At 38.4% G+C, this 24,628-nt stretch overlaps 1 protein-coding gene across 1 annotated transcript in view; it reads right to left on the bottom strand.

Moving 5' to 3' along the window:
* LOC110153129 (bone morphogenetic protein receptor type-1A-like) overlaps positions 1-24,628 on the bottom strand; it is a 50,231-nt gene that overhangs the window by 3,780 nt on the left and 21,823 nt on the right. Inside the window, 9 exon segments of the mRNA XM_055162605.1 lie at positions 253-428; positions 1,862-2,159; positions 5,726-5,918; positions 6,650-6,785; positions 7,904-7,991; positions 9,496-9,595; positions 10,029-10,131; positions 11,125-11,287; positions 20,028-20,284. Coding sequence (XP_055018580.1) covers positions 253-428; positions 1,862-2,159; positions 5,726-5,918; positions 6,650-6,785; positions 7,904-7,991; positions 9,496-9,595; positions 10,029-10,131; positions 11,125-11,287; positions 20,028-20,082 — 1,312 coding nt within the window. The 5' untranslated portion in view covers positions 20,083-20,284.

The raw sequence follows: 24,628 nt of genomic DNA, 5'->3' as shown, positions 1-24,628 counted from the left end.
GTTACACAGTGCACCTTTAAGTGTATGGTCACACAAAGCGATCCTTTACCTGCTCTTTTTGTTTAGTTAAAAAATTTGGAATTTGGAAGTTGGAAAGTGGTTCATTAATGTGAAATAAATGCTTTTTAACTTCAAACAAATGCCCTGAAGTTCTTTCTCTGCTTATTTTCCAGTTAAGGCAGACTAGTTTAATATTACAAAAGATTATATTTAATGACAGATGTAGATTCTAAACAGTAGAGCAGTGCGTACCTCCAGTGACACAGCGGCGGGCCATCTCCCACACCACTAGGCCGTAGCTGTACATGTCGGCCATGATGTAGGCCTGGAAGTGGTTCTTGTTTAGGGTCTCGTCCAGGACCTCTGGGGCCATGTACCTCCTGGTGCCCACACGGTTACTCAGGGGGATGTCCACGTCATTTGTATCACTGGAAAATAACAAATATATATGCTTGAATATTCTTAATAGGGTTGAAAGTTTAACATGAATCAAAATGAAGTTGCAAGCTGAACGGTTATTAAGTGTAATACAATCACCACAAACAGTACAATCACATTTCTATTTTATGTAGTTTAGACCTTTAAAAACGAAAATGCATGGGACTTGTATTAGTTTATTATTATTACAAGTGTTCGTGCCACTAGATCTCACGAAACAAAATTGCCACAAGATACACACATGAGAAAAAAATTATCTCCAGAGATTTCAAGATCCAAGTGTTTACATTTGGACTGGACAAAAAGGGGTTGCGTGTACATCTCTTACAGTTCCAAAAAGCAGTACTATAATGGAAACAAAAATATTAAAATCAAATAAATTAAAAAATGTGTGGTCAAAATTAAATCCTCAAATGTATATACTAGGAATTATTTTAAAATCTTGTCTTGTCTCGTTCTTGTGGACCCAATCGTGTCTCGTCTCATCCCGATTGTTGTTGTTTTTTGTTGTTTTTTTTATACAAGCATTTCTGGTCGCAACCATATTACTTTAAATTAATTTGACTAAAACCATTCTGCTCAAAACTCATTTTCCATCCAGATGCTTTAAGTTAACTTTTTTTTTTTTATCTTTATCCGGTTCAAATGTATTTTAAAAATCTTGCTATAGAAGTGAAGAAATAACCAACAAGTCGACTACTGACCCTAAAGTATTGATTTTCAACCAGTGTGCGCCTTGGTTAATTCACACGTGCATTTAACTGAATAATCATCATTCCCAAATAAATGAAAAAGACACAAAGGCAAAGAAAAAAATCTGCACTTCCTCCAAAAACGTGTAATTCGGTCATCTTTAGTGGATGGGTAAACTTTCTAATTAAGAAAGCTGCGACTCAAGAAGGGTAAAAACAAAAAACAAAACACTGGTCTAGAGTATGGATAGACAGATACAATGGGCTGATATTTTGACTTTTTATCTTATCTGTTATTAGCCTTAAATCTCCAGCACAGGCCAGTCTTTAGTTTTGGGTGACCTGCTGCCTAAAAATTCCCATACAGCATTATTTGAACACTTGAGTACAAAAACATAACTGCTGAAAATGTGACTACACAGCTCTCTTATGGGTTTGTGGTGAAAAAAGGGCTGTGGGAGAGTTTTTAGTAAATTTAAATTACATCATTTGGTGAAAACAATCAAAATCAGCCCCATATATATTGGCCCAAAAATCTCAGTGGTGACTGGCCATGGGTTTCTCTGGATTCAAAACAATCGCTATGAATATTGGCCATGAAAAAACCCACACTGGTTAATCTCTAGTGCAGAGGGCTCCGTTTCTCAACACAAAATCACAAATTACAAACACAAGAGTCATATAAAAAAAAATAACAAAAATATATTCTAAAAGGTAAAAGATAAACGCACCTGTTGAACTTGACGGCCAGCCCCAGGTCAGCGATGCAGCAGGTCCCATTCTTCTTGACTAGGATGTTCTTGCTCTTCAGGTCCCGGTGTGCGATGGCGGGTTTGCCCTGGGTGCCGTAGATCTCAGTGTGGAGGTGGCACAGTCCACAGGCAGCAGAATACGCCAGTCTGAGCAGGGAGGCAGTGTCCAGGGTGCTCTGCTTCAGGTAATCGTACAGGGACCCGTTCTCGTGGAAGTCTGTGATGAGGAGGAGCTGCATGTACGCGCCAGAGCTCTTAATGTCCGCCGCGATGAAACCTGGAGGAGAAAGCGGGGCAGGACAGGTCAGAGGAGACAGCTTATCTATTTACAGAAGGTAGTCTTTCTTTTGTTCTCATTTAATGCTTCAATTTTAGCATAAAAAATATAATGCTCAGAAAAATGGGAAAAAAACCCAAAACATCCATATAACTTCAAATCTCTAACAGGTCCAAAAAACAAACATGACTCTTATGAGTTTTAAGCCATGTTCTAATGTTGTTACCTCATCAAAAACATCTATCTAAGCAAATAAGTGTAGCAATTGCAGATTTTCTTTCTAAAAAAAAAATACGCTAGCAAAAACTGAAAGAAGAAAAAATAACTTCACCATTTCAAATATTTAAAAGGTCCATTATTACACAAACATAACTCTTGTGAGCTTTAAGCCATGTTATAATGTCATGTCATCAAAAACATCATCATCAATTGTGGATTTTAATTTGTTTTCTCCTTTGTTTTTTTCTCCTAACAAAAAACAGTAACATAGCAAAAACCGAAAAAACAAAACAAAACATTCAAATAACTTTCCTATTTCAAATTTTTAAAAGGTCCTATATTACACAAACATGACTCCTGTGAGCTTTAAGCCATGTTATAATGCTGTTACCTTTTCAAAAACATACCTGGAGTTTTTGTTTATGTACACATGTTTGAGTAATCCTGGTCTATTATCTCCAAAGCTCAAAATGTTCTGCTCCACCTTGTGATGTCATGAAGCTGTAATTTTCAAGTTAACAGCTACCTTTTAAGTTTAGTTTAGTAAAGATTGCCAATTCCAAGGCTGAAATTATTCAAATGATTCTAATGAAGGTGTATGAAATTTAAAATCACAGTGGAGCTATTCCTGTATTACCATTTGACATCACAAGTTACAAGTGTTTTCAGTTTGAGAAAAAAACTAAATATGCAGGATTTATGAGTTAAACATGTGTGAAAGCAACAAAACACAGCTCCAGGTTCTGTTTTTGATGAGGAAACATTATAACAAATCAGAAAATAGCTCAATCTGGACCCTTTCACTGCAATATATGAATCTATTCCTGGTATCCCTAATGCTAAAATGTGCTCAAAAATATAAGAGTAGCTTCAGAAACCAGAGAGTAGCAGAAAAAGCTCTTCTGTCCTCATATTAGACAAAGAAATCCACTGCAGTCCCATATTTCTCTGTGTCCTCAGGATGCCCTAACGCTGTGTCTGTAAGTGCACTAAGTCATTGCCAGTGTGTCTGCTCCACATGTGTCTCCACAGATTCAAACTCAGTCTCAGGGTTATTGATCGGTCTGGAGTCTGCTGGTCTGGCTCTGGGCAGGGCAAGTCTCTCTTTAACTTACTCTATTCCACTTTTTTTTTCCTCCATGCACTTAACTTTTTCAAAATTAGAACATGTTGCACTAAGAAATGTAAATGAAGACTTAATAATAAAATCATAATAAAACCACTCTGTAATGGACAATCTTGATAAATTGAAGCATACTTTAAGTGGCCCATATTAAATTATTTTCTGATCATCAAAAATATACCTGGAGTTGTGTTTGTTTCATTCTCACATTTTTAAAACTGCATATTCTTTTCTCAAACTGAAAACACTCTGTTCCACCTTGTGATCTGGTAATACAGGAAGCGCTCCACTGTGTCTTTAAACTCCATATTCCTTCACTAGATTAGGATAGTTTCAGCCCTAGATTTTCCAATCTCCAAAGATTCCAAAAGCCGGTAACTTGAAAAATATCCCTACATGACATCACAAGGTGGAACAGAGCATTTTGATCTTTGGAGATGTAGACAGACTCATATTTAAGGGTTACTCAGACGTGTGTGAATAAAACAGAACACAACTCCAGTTTTTGAGAAGGTAACAATATTCTGACATGACTTAATCTACAACGTGTCTCCTTTATTATTAGTCTGTCTACATCTTCAGAGCTCACAATACTCATAACATTAATCAGAAAATTGCATAATATGAGCCCTTTAAGTGTAAATAACTGTTGAATCTCTATTTTGATGTTATATTTATCTTATCTGTGTGTGAGTGTGTATGTGTGTGTATATATATATTAGAGCCCGACCGATATGGATTTTGCTGTGGCCAATATGAAACCGATATAATGGGAGTTGGAGCTGCTGATAGCCGATATAATCGCCGATATATTTAGTGATGTAAAAATTCACTGTAAATGTTGAATTGTTTAAAAAACTTAGGTTTGGCTCTGATGGATTTTAAATTGGGTTTATTTTGGCAACATTTATTGTTATTCTGCCTCTTTACATCATATTTACAGACAGTAGGTTGGCTTAATGGCATTTTTGCATCACATTCTAGACACTAGTGATGGGTATTCCAGTTCTTTTTAGAGAACCGGCTCTTTTGGCTCGGCTCACTAAAAGCTGCTGGTTCTTTTGGCTCCCAAGCGGCTCTTCAGATTGTTTTGTTGCAAGCAAGACTAAAGCACGTCTAAAATAGGACTGAATCAGGACTGAACCAGGTCTAAACCAGGCCTGAAAAAGGACTAAACCGGGACTTATTTATTTTATGCTAAACTACAGCCAAATATGCTCGTTTTTTGTGTTTTTTTTATCCTATGTACACGCAAATTTCTCAAAGTTTCGTTTTCAGCCGCTGCCGCTGTCAAACCACGAGTCTGCACGCGGCGTGAAGAGAAAAAAAGTGAGAGAAAGAGAAAACACGGCTCCCAATAAGGATCAGGCCCCGTCGTTCGCTTCATAAAGCCGGCTCTAAGAGTAATTTTTTTCGCGACGGACCCATAACTAGTAAATAAAGTAGCGCTATTAGCCTTTAGCCGTAAATGCTGCGCGCCGCGGTAATTAATTATATGCACAAATGTCATAATTCACACGTCTATTCACAGCTCATTTACATATCAGTGCAGGTCCAGTAGCAAATATACGGCCAATATAGTCACTTTACAATAGACCAATAGAAAACAGCCTGTTTATGTGCGAGAGCTACAGCAGCTAACCCATAACGAATGACCAAAACTAGCTTCAAAGTCGACATATTTCCAACACTCACCGCTCATACAGGCTCCTCTCACATCACAAGTCTGCACTAATAAATGTCCTTTTAATTCAGACTCAAACCGATTGTCCGTAAAAAGAATATAATCTCAGTGTTTGGATCTGTATCTGCGGGGGTAAACAAACGCAGGTGAGTGACGCGACTCTGTGGTGTGTTCAGGGACAGTACGGACACACACAGACAAATGACTCTGTAGATAAATACTGATGTGGAGCCACATATTAGGACATTTATCTGTCTGTAAATTGGATTAAATGAACATAATGTAGAGAGTCTAAGATTTTTAACGACGTATCACATGCCCACTTGAAATATCGGCTCCTATCAGCAAGCATATCGGCCGATAGCCGATATGCCTCCATGTGCCCATATCGTCCGATAATATCGGCCAACCGATATATCAGTCGGGCTCTAATATAAAATATATATATATATATGTGTGTGTGTGTGTGTGTGTGCGCGTGCGTATACACACATACACACACACACACACACACACACATATATGTATATATGGCCGTACCTAAGATGTTGTCGTGTCTCATTAGCACAGTCTGGTAGATCTCGGTCTCTCTGAACCAGCTGGTCTCCTCTCGGGTGAAGAACACTTTGACAGCCACCTTCTCTCCTCTCCATCGGCCCAGCCACACCTCCCCGTATCGGCCTTTTCCGATCTGACGCACCATCTGGATCTGCTTGGCGATGGTTCTCTGCACCTGAACACAGCGCACATGTTTTCATCGGTAAATAAATACCACTAATTTGCAATAAAATACAAGTGGAAGTTTTGCTATAGAGTTTGGTATTGTGTATCACTGTTAAAAGGATCCAAGTTTGGAAAAGTTTGGACAGATAAAACCACACTTTGGAAACAAACAGGAAGAGGCCCTCCTCCAGACCAAATAAGTCAGTTTTGAGGAGATGCATGTGCACATGTTTTTCCATGTTTTCCAGTGCAATAAAAACATCTATAATGAAAAACATGTTTTTATTTTGGTCTACTCTTTGTTTAAAAAAAAAAAAAAAAGTTACATACTGTGGCTTGAAACCAATGGAGATGCTAAATACTATCCTTAGCATTCATTCAAAAGTATTCAGACAGTGTGATAAATGAGGGTGTTCTGAAGTGCTTTTGTTTACTTTGTATTTTTGCTAATGAATCTCCATGGAAACAGTAAGGTACATTTTTTGAGGTTGGATCCAGAGCACTATTGCTGGGTTTCATATAGCATAGCATCTATACAATGAACTTTTATTGTGTTTTGGATTATAATTATTCAATTAAACAAATATAATAATTAATATTTCTTCTCAAAATACTATATGTAGCATTTGAATACTAACCCCTATGATACCAATTTTCCATAACAAAACTGGATTATATGCCTATAAAAATGAAGAATATTCAAACATAACGGTGCCATAATATGCAGCCCCCTGTACTCACCAGCAGAGGGAGCCCTGAGCCTGAGCCCGAGCTTTGGGACTGGTAGATGAGGTCCTTGAGAGACTCTCCTGCAGGGATGAACACTTCCTGCTCCAGGTCTTTGTGGTAACGCTGACGCTCACTCTGCCATTTGTACCTGAACAACAACAAAGACAGCTCTATTTAGTCATCACAGTGCATTTCTGTTGAGTTCTGTTTTACTGAAAATATTACTTTGAGAACTAGCTGGAACAAAATATTTTCAGGCCCGTGTGTACACTTTCCTTTGCAGTAATGGGGAGATTTTTGTTATTTTAGTTGGAATAACACAAGGTATGAGCAGTAGAGAGTTGAATAAGTAACTTTTATGGCTTGATTCTGCTATTCATTTGTTGCAGCTCAGGCCTTTTAATGATACTGTATTAAAATATGGTATAATAAAATGGTTCACTGGGATTAACCTGCTTTACTGTTACTGTGTCAGCATTATAGTTTATAGTGATATTTCTTTTTAGCAATACATCGTGCTTTAAATTGTGTTATCGTGACAGGCCTAATTGACTAGTGACCAGAGACTGTATAAAGAAGTGGACTAAGTGAATATGACATCACCTATAGCATTCGGCTCCAGTCAGATGAAGCTCACTGGAGCAAGCAGTTATAGGAGTGAATTTGTAAAAATAAAAACAACAGGATATTATAGAGCAGGTTGATATGAACGTTTTAAGCCCAAAGCAGCAGGTAGTGGGTTAGCTACGTCCATTCAGTCTATGCTACTGACGGACTCATTCACACTGTATAATTAATGACTACTATAAAATAATATACCATTATAAACTTTTTTTTGAACTATCATTTCTTTATTTCATTATTTAAAAGGTACTCTGCAACTTTCCAGTGGATTCACAGCTTGTCTCTATGGAGATTTTTACTGCCATGGAAAAATATGCATGCCTCGCCTCTCCGCAGTCATGACCTGTAACTTGACCTGGTGGCCTTAACTTACCTCTTCATGGAGATACACAAGTTTAATGCCCTACTGTAGAACATTCCAAAGCAATCTCCATTGAGACAAGCAAGTGCTGGACCAGAATGTTTCATAAATATACCTTCTTTCTTTTATTCCAATCTAAAGAGTTATTTCCAAGTTTATTTAATCTAAAAATTACCCTCCTGAAATCCTTGTAATTATATTGGTCATTTATAATCATAATTACAGAGTCAAACTGACAGCCCTAGTTAAGCTGTTTGTAACTCAAGTAAATAAATAAGTACCTGTAGTAGCAGACCACAGTGATACAAATGAGTGTGCAGCAGCAGACGGTCATAGAGATGAGGAAGGCCAGCCAGTGAGGGTTCCCTTCTGAGAAAGAGAAAAATATCAGCTCACAAACATGGCCCCATTTTCAGATCTATGTTCTAATGCTTTTTCCTCATCACAAACAGACCTGGAGTTGTGTTTTGTTTCATTCACACATGTTTGACACACAAACCCTGCAGATTTTCTCTCAAACAAACAAAAAAAAAAATCTTCCACCTAGTGATGTCATGTGGTAATACAGAAGTGCTCCACTGTGTATTCAGCAGATTTTTAATAGTCACATTTTTATACAGCACTTTTCAACCTCCAACGTACTAATTGTGCTTTACTTCAAGGAACCACTCACCTATTCACACACACATTCATGCATCAGTGTACACAGACACAGGGGGCAAGGTGGGTTAAGTGTCTTGCCCAAGGACATAACAGCATTGATCTGTGGGATCTGGAATCAGACTGCCAACCTGTGGGCTAGTGGACAAGCACTACCAACTATACTAATGCTGCCCTATTTTAACTACATACATCTTCACTAAAATATTTGGATTCTATTATGTATTTCTCTACAGAACTAAAGGTAAAAGGAGCTGTTAACTTGAAAACTACCACTTCATGACATCACAAGGTGGAACAGGGCATTTTGAGTGTTGGAGATGTAGACAGACTATTAACACAGTGCTGTTCAAACATGTGCCAATGAACACAAACACAACACAAACACAAAACACAACTCCAGGTTTGTTTTCGATGAGGTAATCACACTGTAACATGACTTAAAATTCTCAAGAGTCAGTTTTGCATAATATAAAGGCCAATTTACAGTCCAGTGTCAAATTGTCTGCGTCACAACACAGAGTCTGTGTCGACGCATACCCCCTACGCAGATCCTCTGCGTCGATCAATGTGCAACTCCGAAATTTTCTAACTACGCGTCGAAACGACGCAGACAGCAGAGGAAGCGACGCAGACAATAAGGGCTGTGATTGGTCCTCCCTACCACTGCATTACAGACATTTCCTGTACTCTGCTTTCCTTTCTTTCAGTATACATTGAGAAATAATGTGTTTAATGCAGCTTTGCGCATATGTGTTTATGTTTTACAGAAACGAAACTTAAAACCGCACGGCTAACTTGCCTAAACTAAGTGCTCAAAAAACAGATTGCTATTGTGCCCTGACGTGGTTCAGCTTCTGTCGGACTTTAAAAGGAAAAGACTCAGTGGAATATGAGTGTTCTTTCTGTGACAGAGGGATATTGTACTCATGAGTCTGTTCTGTGCTTTTATTGTGTCGGAGATGGAACTTTTCAGAGATTATACGTCTGCAGGTCACACGCATAGACCGTATATATGAATGGACATATATCGTAGCCCCCTAGCGTTTTGGCGGTGGATTACTTCGCGGTGCACAGACCTCGATGCAGATCCATAAATCAAAAACAACGGCGACAAGGCGACAGCGGCAGTGCGCGTTGAGTCGACGCAGAACTATACTTCACCCTTAAGACCTTTAGTCATTTCTGTTGCCAGGTGTGTTCTGTCTTTTACCTGAAGGGGGCAGCGGTGGCAGAGTGGGCAGGAGGTCTCTATTACAGAAGTCTGTGTTACAGCATTCAATCGTCCTCCTGGGCTTAGCATAGCGAGAATCCTGTTGAATATTAATGTTATGTGAAAAATACAGCACTCCCAGAATTCTTATACAAGTAAAATATTTGAATGATTAATTTATTTTAATCACAGGTAGTCCTTACATTATTTCAGACAGTCATATTTAAATTGCACACATGGAAAAGGTGTAGGCTGAAACTTGAGCTCATTAGGCCTACCCTTTATTCCTTTGTCATAGCATCATTGTGAAACCAGTTCACTTCGTTTTAAAGTGGAAAAAAGTGGTTCACAATTTTAGGTCTTCTGCACAATTGTTCCAGAGGTCCACCCCTTTTACAAATATACAAAATTTCATAATGTTTGTTCTCTCCCTCTGAGCTCATATTGGCTTTTTTGAGTATAGTAAAAAAATATAATATAATACAATAGTATTTCTGTGTGTGTACTGTGTGTACTGTGTGTATTGTATGTACCTTGCACTGGAAATGCGAGCCTTCGTACTTCATACACCCGGACGTGATAATGGCGTCTCCGTGCTCGTCCTCCTCGATGATGGCAAAACACGCTCCATTTGTCCTGCACATACAAACACGTATGAGCATAAATGACACTTGTATGTATATGTATTATGACTCAATGACTTTTTTCCCATTCAAGAGACATAATATTTTGTTTTTAAATTGTCAGTCATTATGGCAATGGATCACATTTTTCATCATTTGAAAACTCATGAACAGAGCACATCTATGAATTTTCATTTCAGCCTAATGTTAAAGATGCACCGTGTAACATCTTGTGGAGAGTCCGCCATCGGCTAGTCTCTATGGAAATGTTCTTGTTTTGTCTAGAATGTTCCACAGTATAGATTAAACCTATATGACAAGGGAGACAAGCAGGTTACAGCACCACGCTAAATTACAGTTTAGATCTGTGGAGAGTTGCCCCTATTCACAGAAGGAATTAGAAACACCTGTAATAACAAAAACAATAACATCTCCATGGAAACGAGAGGTGGCGGACCCTTCACCAGAAACGTTACGCAGTGCACCTTTAAACTAATGGAAAATTTAAAACAGTAAACACGAAAATCTGCGTTCATTCAAAAGTTAATGCAATCATGGTCTAGGGATGCGCCGATCCGATACCGGTATCGGATATCGGCTTCAAATATTGGTTCAGTCGATATCCTGGTTGGGTCTATAAATGTATGTAATAAGCTGCATAACAATGGATCAGTTCGGTCTTATTTTATTTGTGTTAAAAGGAAATAACCGCTGTTTTCAGTCTCTGTACTGGTATCGGGATGATGAAAAACTGTAGATTCTACATTGAATTGAATTTGTATTGAATGTCATGCCTGCCTTCACTCCCCAGTATTGTTTGTACTGTAAGTAGAATGAGTCTGTTCTATCAACAATACTGTTATTTACTTATTTTTTTCATGTTGTGTTCATTCACACACTAACCCTGCATATTCAGGCTGAGTTCTTCTCTCAAACTAAAAACAGTCGAGCGTATGTGTGTATGTATGTGTGTATATGTATGTATATCTTGCTATATATTGCTTACATGCAGGTGCTGTTGGAAGCATCGTCAGGGCAGTGTCCGGAGCAGTAGCAGGTGAGGAAGCGGGCGGCATCTTCAGGGGCGATGGTGGATCCGTCTCCAGGGCGACGGGGCTCAGGTTTCACCCCGGTGCCCTGCAGGACGTGGTCTGGGTTCTGACCGGCAGCTACAAACACACGCAAGGAAAAGGCAAAGTCTATTGTTATTACAGTTACATCCAATCCACTTTATTTATATAGCACATTTTATAAACATGACTGCTCCCGAAGTGCTGCACAGACAAATTAAGACAGTGGAAGACAGTCAATTCTAAATAAAAACAACAAATAAAAAGCATTAGAATAAATAAAGTTAAAAGTTGTTAAAACTATAAAATGAATAAAAAATTGTATAAATATACAAATTTAAATAAATACAAGTTACATACATGACATAGTAAAGTGTTGGATGGTCAGAGGACATTGGTTGTATTTTATTCTCAGATGTTAGATAATACATGGATTGCAAATTGCTTTTTTCCTGCACTCTAGGAACAATACAGATGACTCAAAGGCTTTAAAGAAACTACCTGATTTTTACTGTCTTAAAAATATGAAAAACAGATCTAGTTTAAACAGCAGTGGTCCAAAGTTATTCCTCATTTACCTTATGCATCCTGAGCATCCTAATTATTCACCATAATGAGTTCATAAGCACTTTTCACAAAGATTGGACCTCTCAGTAACACTAACAACAAATGGCATGCTAACTGTGCATTTCTTGATTCTCATAAATAAACTACTTTAAATTTAGTTACAGAGACCACAGAGCAGACTTATTTTGACCTCAAGAGTTGTTAATACAATATATTTGTACGTGGACTTTGCACAAATAACATAACTTATTCTGTAAAATTAAACAGCTGCATTTAGCCTTTATTACTATGACTCCAGTAAAGTTCCTGTATTTCTGTCTATATATACTGACGATAATAAATAATTTGTTATGAAATTTTACACTAGTATTTACTCTCTGTGTCTACTGTAAATAACCATTCCAGACAGACTTGGCTGTGTCTGTAAAACAATACAGCGAGTAGAGGTGAGGCATTCTCCTGGTATCAGTGGGACAACAGACTGGAGCTCCTTATAAGGGCTAAGGGCTATTTATACTGACTCATACCACTCACTACAGTAACGCGCTCTATGGCTATTCTAATGTTTTTATTTTAATATTACACACAGTTTTCTCAAGACCACCTTCAATGTCAAGTACAATATCTCTTCACATTCAGATGACTTATTAAGGGCCCTTATTACACTATTTTCTGAGCAATTTTGTAATGTTTTCTCATCACATACTGCCCGGAGTTGTGTTTTGTTTCATTTCACACATGTTTAACGCAGAAATAAATCCTGCATATTTAGGCTGAGTTCTTCTCTCAAATGGAAAACTGTGAAAACTCTGTTCCACCTTGTGATGTCATCCCCTCCACTAGAAACATTTGGATAATTTCAGACCTGGGATTGCCCATCTCTGTTGACCTAAAGGTAAAAGGTAGCTGTGAACTTGAAATCTACGTCTTCATGACATCACAAGGTGGATCAGAGTATTTTGAGCTTTGGAGATATAGAAAGACTAATAATAAAGGATTATGCCAACATTTGTGAATGAAATAAAACACAACTCTGGTTTTGATTTTGATTAGATAATAACATTCTATTATGGTTTAAAGCTCACAAGACTTTTGCGTAATAAGGCTAAAAATAGTTGCTTCTTGCCATGAAATTAGGTTAAGCTGTGTATTAAAAACAGTTTGCACTCTTTATTAGGGAGATAATCTAAATATACTGGATCATTAACTTTGCACAAATTAAATAACTAGAACTCTAGAGCTATTATTACATAATTAAAAGCTAAAAACAAAGTACATTTTAGCAGAAAATAGTCCCTCTAATAGCGTCATCTTTGAACTGCGTTGCCCTCTTTACTCACAGTACAAACACTTTGAGGTGTAGGGATATGCTCAGCGTCGTGTCAGGACTTGAACTACCTGCACACCTACACTTTGGGCTGCGCCGGTTACTACGGTAACAGCCTGTCTGCACCCCTCGCCCCCACCCACCCCTCCCCCTCCTGTCTGCTCTTCCAAACCACAGAAGTTCTCCTCAGAGACTGGAGAGACGCCTGCTCGGGCTGGATGGTTTAGCCAGCGGGAGATTTGTCTGCACATAGACTCAATCATACTAATACTGACTGTACACACAGGGGGTTACAAGAATTAAGAATTAATTCTAAATAGCACATGCTTAAAAACTTGTATAACTAGTGATTTATAATGGTTCTATATGACTAAACTTAACTCTTGTGAGCTTTTAGTTATGTTTCAGTCACACACGTTTGAGCAATCCTTTATCATTTCTCTGTCCATATCTCGAAATCTCAAATGTTCAGTTCCACTTTGTGATGTCATGTAGTGGTAGTTTTCAGACCCCTTTTATTTTTAGTTCAACAGAGATTGAAAATTACAGGGCTGAAATCATCCAAATGATCCTAGTGAAGGTGTATGGAGTTTTAAGCAGTAGAACAAAACCTGTATTATTACCACATGACATCACAAGGTGGAGCGTTTTCTGTTTGAGCCTTTACATTTGCAGGATTATTCCTTAAACATGTGTGAATGAAACAAAACACAGCTCCAGGTATGTTTTTGATGAAGAAACATTACATAGATTAGGAAACAGTGTACTATAGGTCCTTTAAACACAGTTAACTTATTACAAAATTGATCAAATTGTGTGTGCAACTGTTATTTATTGTTCAAAACACTAAATAACAGGCTGTGAATGTGTGAAAGTTTATTATGAGATGTTCTGGGCCAAAATCAGCCTGTAAATGTTCTTATTACATCCAATTAAAGGCTCTGCTTAACCGATATGATGAGATCAATCCCGAATCCAGCAAGTTTTTAAGAATCTGCACTAATACCAGTATCGGTATCTGTGCATTCCTAATCATGACATGACTTGATTTGATTTTACTGATGTAACTGATGCAACAGTAGTATAATTTTGGCGTGTCTGCTACTCTTTTCAGACACTGGAACAGGACTACAAGATCATGGAGCTTTCAAACATCCCACAATATAATGAGCGTAAGGCAGAATATGTTTAGAAGTTACAGTTGTCTCTCTCGTGTGTTGTGATTGGCCGAGCAGTGGTGACAGCGTAGGGCGTGTACAGGCTGAAATGGCTGCCTCCTCTTTCTCTATACGTGTGTGTATGTGTGTGTGCATATGTGTGTGTTGGAGCGCACATGTGTGTTTAATTGTGCCGGCAGTCGGAGTGGAGACTGAGGTCTGGCACACGGCACTCTGGGTAAATCAGCCTGTCCATGTGCTCTTAAAGGCGCAGTACTGTTTATTTCTACAGCAGCAATAGCGGTGCTGGTGTAGGGGGAGTCCTGTGGGCCAGCTGACCAGACTGTAGTCCACTAACGCGTAAGAAACAATAACAAATGTACAAGTGCCCAGGTCAGAGCAGTTGAACTCAAGAGCTGTAGTACACTGGTGAAATTCATGTACATTGATTGACTAACTAGAAAATTTGGGGCAGAGAAAAGCTCTCAAAACTATTAAGAATTGTCATGAAAAATAAAATATCTTAAAAGGGTCTGACTTTTCCAATATGTCTGAGCAAAATTTTTATTGCCCCAGTACATATATATTGTATAAACAGCGCAAAATAAGTGAACTGTGCGCTGTCTGCATCCAATTATAAAGCATTTGATTATCAGAGAATCATGAAGTGCGTCGTTACCATGCCAGTTTTTATTTTTCTTTGCTGTGATGACATTAGGTGAGTGAGGAATACCTTTGGACCACTGCAAACCTTTTCAGATGAACTAGTTTTGTTTTACATGTGTTTATGTAGAGGTCTACCGGGATATTTTGATGCTTGTGGCAATTACGTCAAATTCCTTAAGTTTTAGCCTTTACCATTTTTGTTATATTTCTTGTGAAACTTTAAAATTGTCTTATGAAATGTATGTATGTGTCATTTTGTTACACACTAGGCCTGTCACAATCATTACAATATCGGTTTATGAAAGCTGGAACTATATATTTTGGGGCTCAACATTGACTTTTCTTTCTAAGTGTAGAGAAATGTTTGTTATTTTAGTTGTAATACAATAAGATGTGAGCTCTAGAGGGTTCAATAAGTCCCTTCTATGACTAAATTATTGGTTCATTGTGCTATTTATTTGTTGCAGGCCAGGCTTTTTAAAGATACTGTCTACTTAAAATGGTTTACTGGTATTATCTTGCTTTATTTTAATCTTAAATCAGTGACAAAGTAGTTTTCTTTCAATTTTATCAAACGTAACATCACATATACTGTATCATGAAAATCTAGAACAGTGTTCCTAAAGATGTGAGATTTGATTTGTTTGTCTTGTGTTTTTTATGACTTTCTTACTCTCTAAAGCACTTTGAATTACTTTGTGTACGAATTGTGCAATACCAAAAAACTCGCCTTGCCTAAAATAGATCTTTTCTAAGCGTACTACTGACTTCCTTTGATCCCACACTCATTTCACGTCTTGAAACTCCGCAGCCCGTAGCCGTCTCTGAAAATGTCACCCTCCTCCCTCCTCCTCACTGTACATATTTGTGTTTGGTCCTCTCCCTTGTTTGCCCTGCTCCTTTTTATGAGTCAGGACTTTAAACCAGGCCGCTCCAGACGACGTGCCCCCTCCCTCCCTCCCTTTCTGTTTACCTCGGTGCCTGCGTTACCGTGGCGACCGTGTACAGCCCCGAAGCTCGCTCACTGTGGGGGTAATTAACAGTCTCAAGCTCATTAAAAAGTCAACAAGTGGCGTATAAACCCTCTCCTTGTTTCGTAATACTTCCTTAAGACTTTAATCTCAAAATTGCCCGTGTTGAGTATTAGCTGCACGATATCTGTGATTAAAATGACAAATGAGCGTGATTTAGTTGATGACAGTAATGCGCATGGGGCCGGGGCTTCAAAGAACGATTGTGTCTCGAGAGGGAGAGAGGGATATTTCCGGAGAACAATGGATGTTTGGAGCTTTTCGCACTGCCGACAGCTCATTGGGTGACATACAGGAAATGGTTCATGTGCAAAGAGGAAGTGAGAGCGGCAGCAATCAGCTCAACAGCTTCCTGTCCTGGAGTATGGGGATGAATGGAGGCCCGGTCCAGAGGCTAATAGAGCACGGGAGGGCTGTGATTAGGCTGACGATACTGACGATTATATCACGATAATTATAAAAGTTGTTGTCCGTTTTAAAATGTTATGGATATGAAGAATTTTAATCGTAATATCATGAATAGGTTCCATATTTAAACAGCTGTTACAGTACTGTATTTTGTGATAAGTGAAAACAACAATAATCTAGAAGAAAACATCACGGGGAAGTAGCTTTTTTCTGCACATTCTGCTGATAAAATGGCGATTATCTTTGTTGGCAATTATCACAATTATATAAAATGCCCCGCGAAAGATTATTGTCCATCCTTTTATCACGATAAAGAAAAATATTGTTTATTTCTCCACCCCTACAAGTGATAAACTGGAGAAAGGTTTGCAGAAAGGTGTAACTTTTCGGTTAGGGGTCCGTCACCGTCTTGTTTCCAATTGATACGTCATTGCTTTGCTTCAAATCTTCAAATCAGGTGGTTTTACTGCTCAAAAATAGCTAGAAAAACAGGCATTCTGACTGAGTGGGGTTGCCTCTCCACTGATCTGACCTGTAACTTGGACTGGTTTGGTTTCCACAATGATTGAAAGGTTTAAAATGTGCAATGTGTAACTTTTCAGGTGGAGAGTCTGTTAAAATGATTTTCTCCATGGAGATATTATTGCTTTGTCTGGAATGTTTCACAGTATGGCATTAAACCTTTCTATTTTCACAGAGACCAAACTAGACCAACTTACAGGTCAGATCTGTGGAGAAGCAACCCCACTCACAGTCAGAATGTCTGTGTTTCTATGTAGTTTTGAGCTATAAAACAACCTGTAATTGAATAAATGTTAGATATAGCTGTTTAATGTCATACTGTGGAACATTTCAGACACAGCAATAACACCTCCATGGAGAACAGTAGATGGCAATCTCTGCACCAGAAGTTACATAATGCACCTTTGAAGCAAAACTGTTTGAAATCTTCTTTTAGGTCAGAATTTTGAGATTAAGAGCAAAATAAAAGTCAGCTGAAGACATACCTATTTGCACTAGAGTTTATCAACAACTAAACTTTACCTTCCAATTTTATTATAGTCAAATTATTACTATTTCAACCTACATTATCTTAACCTTGTTCTTCTTCTGGTATATTGTGTATTGGGGTTCACTGTCGTATGTTACACTTTGTATAGCACATTTGAAAACAACCACAGCTGACCAAATAAATATGACTTGACTTCAAAGTTCAAAGTTCGATCCAGATCAACGGGTTTAAAGTGGTTTGGACTAATAGCTAAGCCAGACTTCTGTGCTCGAACTCCAAAAATAAATATCTAAAAATATATATATGCAATTTTTCTGATGTGCTTGTCTCCTTTGAGATGTTATTGCTTTTCCTGAAATGTTCCGCAATATTGCATTTAATATAACTGCATTCAAGCAACTGCAGTTGTTGTTGCTACAGAAATGCCTTGAAAAACATGAATTTTTACTCATGTCTGATCTGAGGAGGAAGTTTAATGATATACTTTGGAACATTTAACGCAATGCAATAATATTTCCATGGAGACCCCACCACAAAAAGTTCCACAGTGCAGCATTAAAACTAAATGATTATGAAAACTTGGGTCATCTCTTTCCATCTTTTCCAGCTTTTGTTTGACTGGCAGTAAACTGAAAATGTATTATTTCACTAAGTTATATTTAGTTGACTTAATCTGTCAATAGAACTATAATTAAAACTAATTACGTTTTGTAAATGACTGGACACTCAGACATGAATCAGCGCTGACCTTTGAAGACATAAAAATTCACAGTTTCAACACCATGAATCATATTTTTAAAGAAATAACCACAGTTTTATGAGAAGTGTGACTAATCCTGACAGAAGTTGGCTTGTGCTTTATGCAGCTGTTGTAAATGGTGTCATGTTGTTATTGTGACAGCGCAGGGAGTGGAGGAAGAGGGAGCGCTCCTTTTCCTCTGTGTGTGCAGCCGATATGAGAGGTGCAGAGATCACAGAGGACCCCGCCCCGCCTTATCAGCTGAGGGAGCACTGATTGGAGAGCGCAATGTGACCTTTCTCATGTTCACAGCGGCGCTATACAAACTCATGTTACGTCCGTGTACAGTATAGGATCTGTGCATACAATCAGACCTATTGAGACACTGAAACGGGGCAAAAGATCATGGTCTATGCAGTTCCCTCGGTTGCTGCACCATAACTATTAATCTAAGCAAAGAGACTTGTAATTCGATATATTGTGATAGCAGCATAAAGTAGAACAGATAATTTCGAGCTTTGGAGATGCAGACAGACTAAAGATAAAGGATTACTCAAACATGTGTGAATAAAACAAAATATAACCCCAGGTCTGTTTATGAGCAGGTAACAACATTCTAACATGGCTTAAAGGTCAGACGAGTAAATTTTGGGCAATTTCAACATGAACTGTGTAACTTTTCTGGTGGAGGGTCCGTCATATGCTTTTTCCAAGGAGATGTTATTGTTATTAAACCTTTCTATGTTCATGGAGACCAAACCAGATCAAGTTACAGGTCAGATCTGCGAAGAGGAAACCCCGAGCACAGTCAGAATGCCTGTTTTTCAATGTATTTTTGAGTAATAATGCCACCTGTAATTGAATAAATGTAAGTTACAGCTGTTTAATGTCATACTGTGGAACATTCCAGGCAGAGCAATGGCAAATCCATAGAAACAAAGCAACAAAGCAACCAAAAAGTTACACATTGCACCTTTAAGTAAAGCTACTCAGCAGTGTGTCATTAAACCCCAGAGGGAGCAGTTACAAAGGGCAGCCGGAGATAAGGATCTGAGTGAGGGGGGTATAATGTTATTTCATGCTAATGTGGAGTTATCTCGGCAAATACAAAGGGAAGGCTCAATGATTAACTGTTTAACAACATTCAGGAGGAATAACAAACAATCGGCAATGTTTAATTACCAAAAAGGAGGGGGATATAGATTATCTAAAAAAAACTGTGAGATACATTACCATGAGTCATATGTCATGTGCTTTTGTTTGTTTTTTTTACTATTTTTACTACTTTCTACATTTTGTATTTGGAATTTTGTAGCAAAAGAAAGAAGTTAAATCAATTTCTTTTAAGTATTCAATTTTTATTAAAATCCTCAAAGTAGTACTGTATATGCTGACCCTACCTGACCAAATTTACTGTTAAGCCTTTATAGGAGTTAGTCTATTAATTAGTGTGTTTCAAGTATTAAATGTGCTTAAATTGACCCTTGGAATATAGAAACTTCTTGATCCATTACAGTGACATCATGCTGTAGGTGTTCTACATGTATCTGTACTGGTGGAATATAAAAATACAAAATAGGCTTAAACAACACATTTTCAGTATTCATGGTCCTGTGAAGGAATTTGTTTAACAGTCCAAATCAGCTCACATGACAAGCTTTTTCTGGTCAAATAGTGTTATAATAAAGACAAAAAATTTTATTTGGGTAACACAGATTCTTTCCCTCGGGATCAATACAGTATCTCTAAATAAAGTATTTCTTTCTTCTAAAAGAGAAGTGCTTTCATTTAGCTTCACACCCCCCTGGAATATTGATGACATCAGCTGCAAATTATGAACTGAGAGACTGACTGACAATGATGGATATATGGTATTTTAAAAGTGTCACATTATTCTCACAATCAAATAAAAAGTCTTGCTGCTTTGCTTACCATCTGCTCGATGGGTCAACAAGACCAGAGCCAGGAGCAGAGACAGGCCGGCCATCCTGGAGCAGAGCGTTTCGACCAGGAGACACAGGTGAGGGGGGGAGAGAGAGAAGGGGGGGTCCACAGCAGTGCGCAGAATCAGGGCTCAGGCTCAGAGAGGGGGGCAGGCAGCTCCACTCTGGATGGAGGGGGCTGGAGGCAGGAGGACTATCACAATATCTGCTCCTCCTTTGTCTCACACACTTGACGGGTCCAAAGCCCTGCGGAGGAGAAACATAAAACTGATTAGAAACGTACAAGAATAAAATGTACATCACTGGTTGAGGTAAGTGGGGTGATTCCAGCTTCCACAGATGGATGCTGTAGTTGTATCCTTGGGCAAGAGACTTAACCCACCCACCTGTGTGAATGTGTGAGTGGTTCCTTGATTAAAGCTATATAACAAAAATGTGTGAACAATATGATAAAATGTGGATTTATCACTACTCAGAATGGTGCAACTGTCCTGGATGGATCAAACTAAATCAGGAAAACATTTTTTATGATAAATGCCATTATATGAATAGCACACAAACCAATATTCAAGAGTAAAATTCAGGATTCACTGTTACTGATATTGGCATCGGATATTGGCGCAGATCCTGAGAAAATGACCTGGATTGGATATTGGCTTCCAAATATCTGCTCATACCATCAACTAGGGCTGGGTATCATTAAGAAGTTGCTAGTACAATACATGCCTCGATATATAGGCCACCATACGATACATATCTCAATACAGTGCACTTTTGGTTTGATATGACATATTTCAAATCGATCACAGTTCAACAGAAGGAAAAAAAAAGGCTAAATCATGGCTGTAATACTAAAAGTCTTTGTTAAACCACTTCTTCTGCAAAGTGAATATGAAACATTTCACTCATCAAAAACAGTGAAAATGTCAAATGTGTTGATTAAACAAGTTTTTTTTTTCTCTAAACAAAAAAACTTTAGCGCTGTAACAAAATGATTTGGTAATATACCAAAAACTACTCTTGGATATATATCGATATAGTACCCCATGATATTGCTACTGTATCATCACATTAAACAATGAGATATTTTGATATTTCAATATTTTTGCACACCCCTACTATCAACTATATGAAGAAGTGAACTAAAAGGAGTGTGACGTCACCTGTAGCGTTATGCTCTAATCAAATGAAGCTCAAGAGGATAGCAGTTATTGGGACTATAGGAATAGGGATTTATTTACAGACAAAATAGTGAAATAAAAACACCATAATCATGTAGAGCGGGTTAATATGAACATTTCAAGACCAAAATGATGAGGCTCACAGCAGTTACACAGAAAAGAGTGACATCTTTTCAATACAGACTGAACTGGAGCCAGAAACTAATTTGAATCTAGAAAGAATAGTTTGATTTCACTAGATTAAGCAGATGTCAAATTAAATGATGTAGCATGATAGTTAGCATGTAAACATATTAGCCGTGAGTTGCGTTGGGTGCCCACAGTCCATGACCCTGTGACCCCTGCCTGCCCAGCAATGGCCTGCGGCGGTCCGTCTAACTGCCACGTTATTTGTCCAGGGATGTTCTGCAATTACCGCCACCGAGCCTGTGCGGCACTAATACAGGCATGCCGCAATTAGTGGGCGCCAAGCAGGGGTCCGGTGTGTGTGCTTGTTTGTGTGCTTGTGTGCGTGTATATGTGTGCGTGTGTGTGTGTGAGGAGCAGAATGTCTGTCACTTTTCATTTGGACCAGGGGCACAAAGGGGTCCGACCTGTAACCTACTTTTCACACATCTCTGACTGAGGAGGGCCCAACAAAGAGCCAGCACACGGAACACCGCAGCGGCCACTGATGAGGGAGGCCGGGGGCTGATATAGACTACTGGGACCACAACTCGAATCACACGCCATCGGGAAGAAAGGGGAGAAGGGAGTATAGGAATGACTGTTGGAACTGTACATGTGGCTAGGCCTGTCACAATTTTGTCACAGTTTTGAAGCTTGATATATTGCTACAGAGATATACTGCGGTAAACGATATAATACTGAAACTTTATGCCACTGACACAATTGTCACATGAAAGCTTTACATGAAAGCTTAAATTCTGTTTTAAAAAGACCATGTAAACACTTAATTCCCAAGTAAGTGAGTGGTTTATTCCAATTTTAAAGCCAAATTCATTTGTTCGTCGATCATGTAAATGTTTATTCTTCTTAAAAATAATTCTGGTTCAGTGCATAATCGTTGGGTTAGGTCACCAGTCCTCGCTTCAGACTTTCATCCATGTCTCTTTGGATTTGCGAGCGGGATGCGGGAGTGGGCTGAGGTAGAATAGCCATTGACTCAGTTTGTCTTCTTCTTCCCTTCTCCGACACTCTTCCCTTCTCCTCCTCAGCTGACAGACGTAAAGCGTAATGAGAGAATTCTCCAGCTGCTGCGCAATTCTCACTGGACTGCAAAAAAGTTTGGATCATGTTTGTCCATGGCGTAACGACAAATAGAAATGACAAAAAAGCTGGCAAACAGCTTAAATATGTGTTTTCTTCTGGAAGATGCAAATACGTTGTGTCCCCGTCCAATCAGAACCCTTCCCCACCCCCGGACGTTGAAGGGAATTAAATAAAGGCAATTTAACGTGTTTTTCCAAGTAAATCTCAATTCAGAATTATTATTTCCATGTAAACTCGAAGAATATTTTAATTCAGAACAATTAATTCAGAATTAATAAACATGTAAACGTGGCCAATGCTGGATAACCCCTGTAAACCAACTTTCTTTTAAATACAGTTTCATTAAAAAGCCTGAGCTGCAACCAATAAATGACAGAATGAATATACTAGTTAGAACAGTTATTTATATTACTCTCTACAGCTCATATCTTAAGCAATTACATAAAAATGGCAAAAATCTCCTCACTTCTATAAAGAAAATGTTCTCACTGTAAATACTGAGCCCAAAAATATATTGTTCCAGCCAATCAAAGTCAATATAGTAATTATTGTGACCTGTGGCTGCTATGGCACACAAGGTTTAGACCAATAACCGTAAAAGTTTAAAAGCTCGCCATATTTTTCTATTACACTTTTATTACATTTTTTAAAGGTGCACTATGTAACCTTTCTGGTTTGGGCGGGTATGTTCCATGGTACGGCTTTAAACATATGTAGCATTTATGTAATTACAGGTGTGTTCTTGTGAGCGGTGTCGTCTTAGTCTTGTTCCCATACAGCTATATTGTATAAGCAGCTCTTGAGGTTGAAATAAGTCTGGGTTGTGTCTGCAACTAATTGAAAAGCATTTTATTGTCCGTAAACTCAGGAAGTGCACCTTAGCATGCTAGTTGTTGTTAGCTTTACCATCAACGGCTCTGAAATTTGTGAAAAGCGCTTAACAGTAAAAATCAGATACACTGCCCTAAACTATAAAACTATAATTAACCACAATTAAATTTTATGTCAGCATTAGAATAAAGTGCCAGTGGGAATACTAAAACGTTTAAGAATTTGCTCATAAAAAGGCTACACTTTTCAGGATCGTGAGACAAAATTGCCAAAAGATCATGCACACATAGTAAAAAATCTCACGAGATAATTTTTCTCTTGTGTTTATATTTGGATTGGACACAAAAGGGTCAAAGTTGGTGAGTTACATCTCTTACAGTTCCAAAAAGCAGAATGGAAACAAAACTATGAAACTGAATTAATCAGAAATTGTGAGGCCAAATCAAAAATTGGAAACTGAATTGTGAAATGTATATATTGCAAATGATGTTAAAATGTCATCTTGTCTCGTTCTCATGGACCTAGTCTCATATGTCGTCTCATCTTGTGGAAAATGTGTCTTGTCCATTCCCTAGTCACAGCAGATAAAATCACACCTATAATGAAGCTATATTTATACCTTTATGAATACAAGTAGGACAGGTGTCAGATAGCACACTGTATAAAATGCTTATAGCGCTTTGGGGCTCGATATTGTGTTACCGCGTCCTATATTTTTCAAACAACATGGAGGAGGAGGTGTTTTTGCTTCGCGGCGGCAAGTTTGTTTGTACTTCTTTGCTCCATTTAGAGTCCAACGCCATCGCCCTCATCAGCAGCACCAGACCAGAGATAGTACAGGAGAGGAATGTACCAGAGCTTTTAACGGGACGGGTTTCAAATGAACCTTTCTTCTGTTTCATGAGATGTACAGTGATATAAGAAACAACTGTAAGTGTAAAGTTCACCACTAGAAATGCAACAACACAGCCTTTTCTGTTCCGATACTACTATACCGATATTGATACTTTAGCGTCAAGTATCTGCCAATACCCGTCGATATCTGCCAGTACCGGTTATCTGCCATTACCCGACATCCGATATCTGCCAATGCCGTCATCTGCCAATGCCCGTTACCCGCCAATACCCGTTATCTGCCAACACCCGATATCTGCCAATACTACTTATCTGTCAGTAGCCGTCATCTGCCAATACCCATCCATTATCTGCCAATACCAGTTATCTGCCAATACCAGTTATCTGCCAATACCGATATCTGACAACACCCGATATCTGACAACACCCGATATCTGACAACACCCAATAT

The sequence above is a fragment of the Boleophthalmus pectinirostris genome, unplaced genomic scaffold (assembly GCF_026225935.1).
Source record: "Boleophthalmus pectinirostris isolate CB_2022bp ecotype Guang Dong unplaced genomic scaffold, ASM2622593v1 HiC_scaffold_5, whole genome shotgun sequence".
In the NCBI taxonomy this organism is placed as follows: domain Eukaryota; kingdom Metazoa; phylum Chordata; class Actinopteri; order Gobiiformes; family Gobiidae; genus Boleophthalmus; species Boleophthalmus pectinirostris.
Note: the sequence above shows the minus strand (reverse complement) of the source record. Positions and strands in the feature narration are given on the sequence as shown.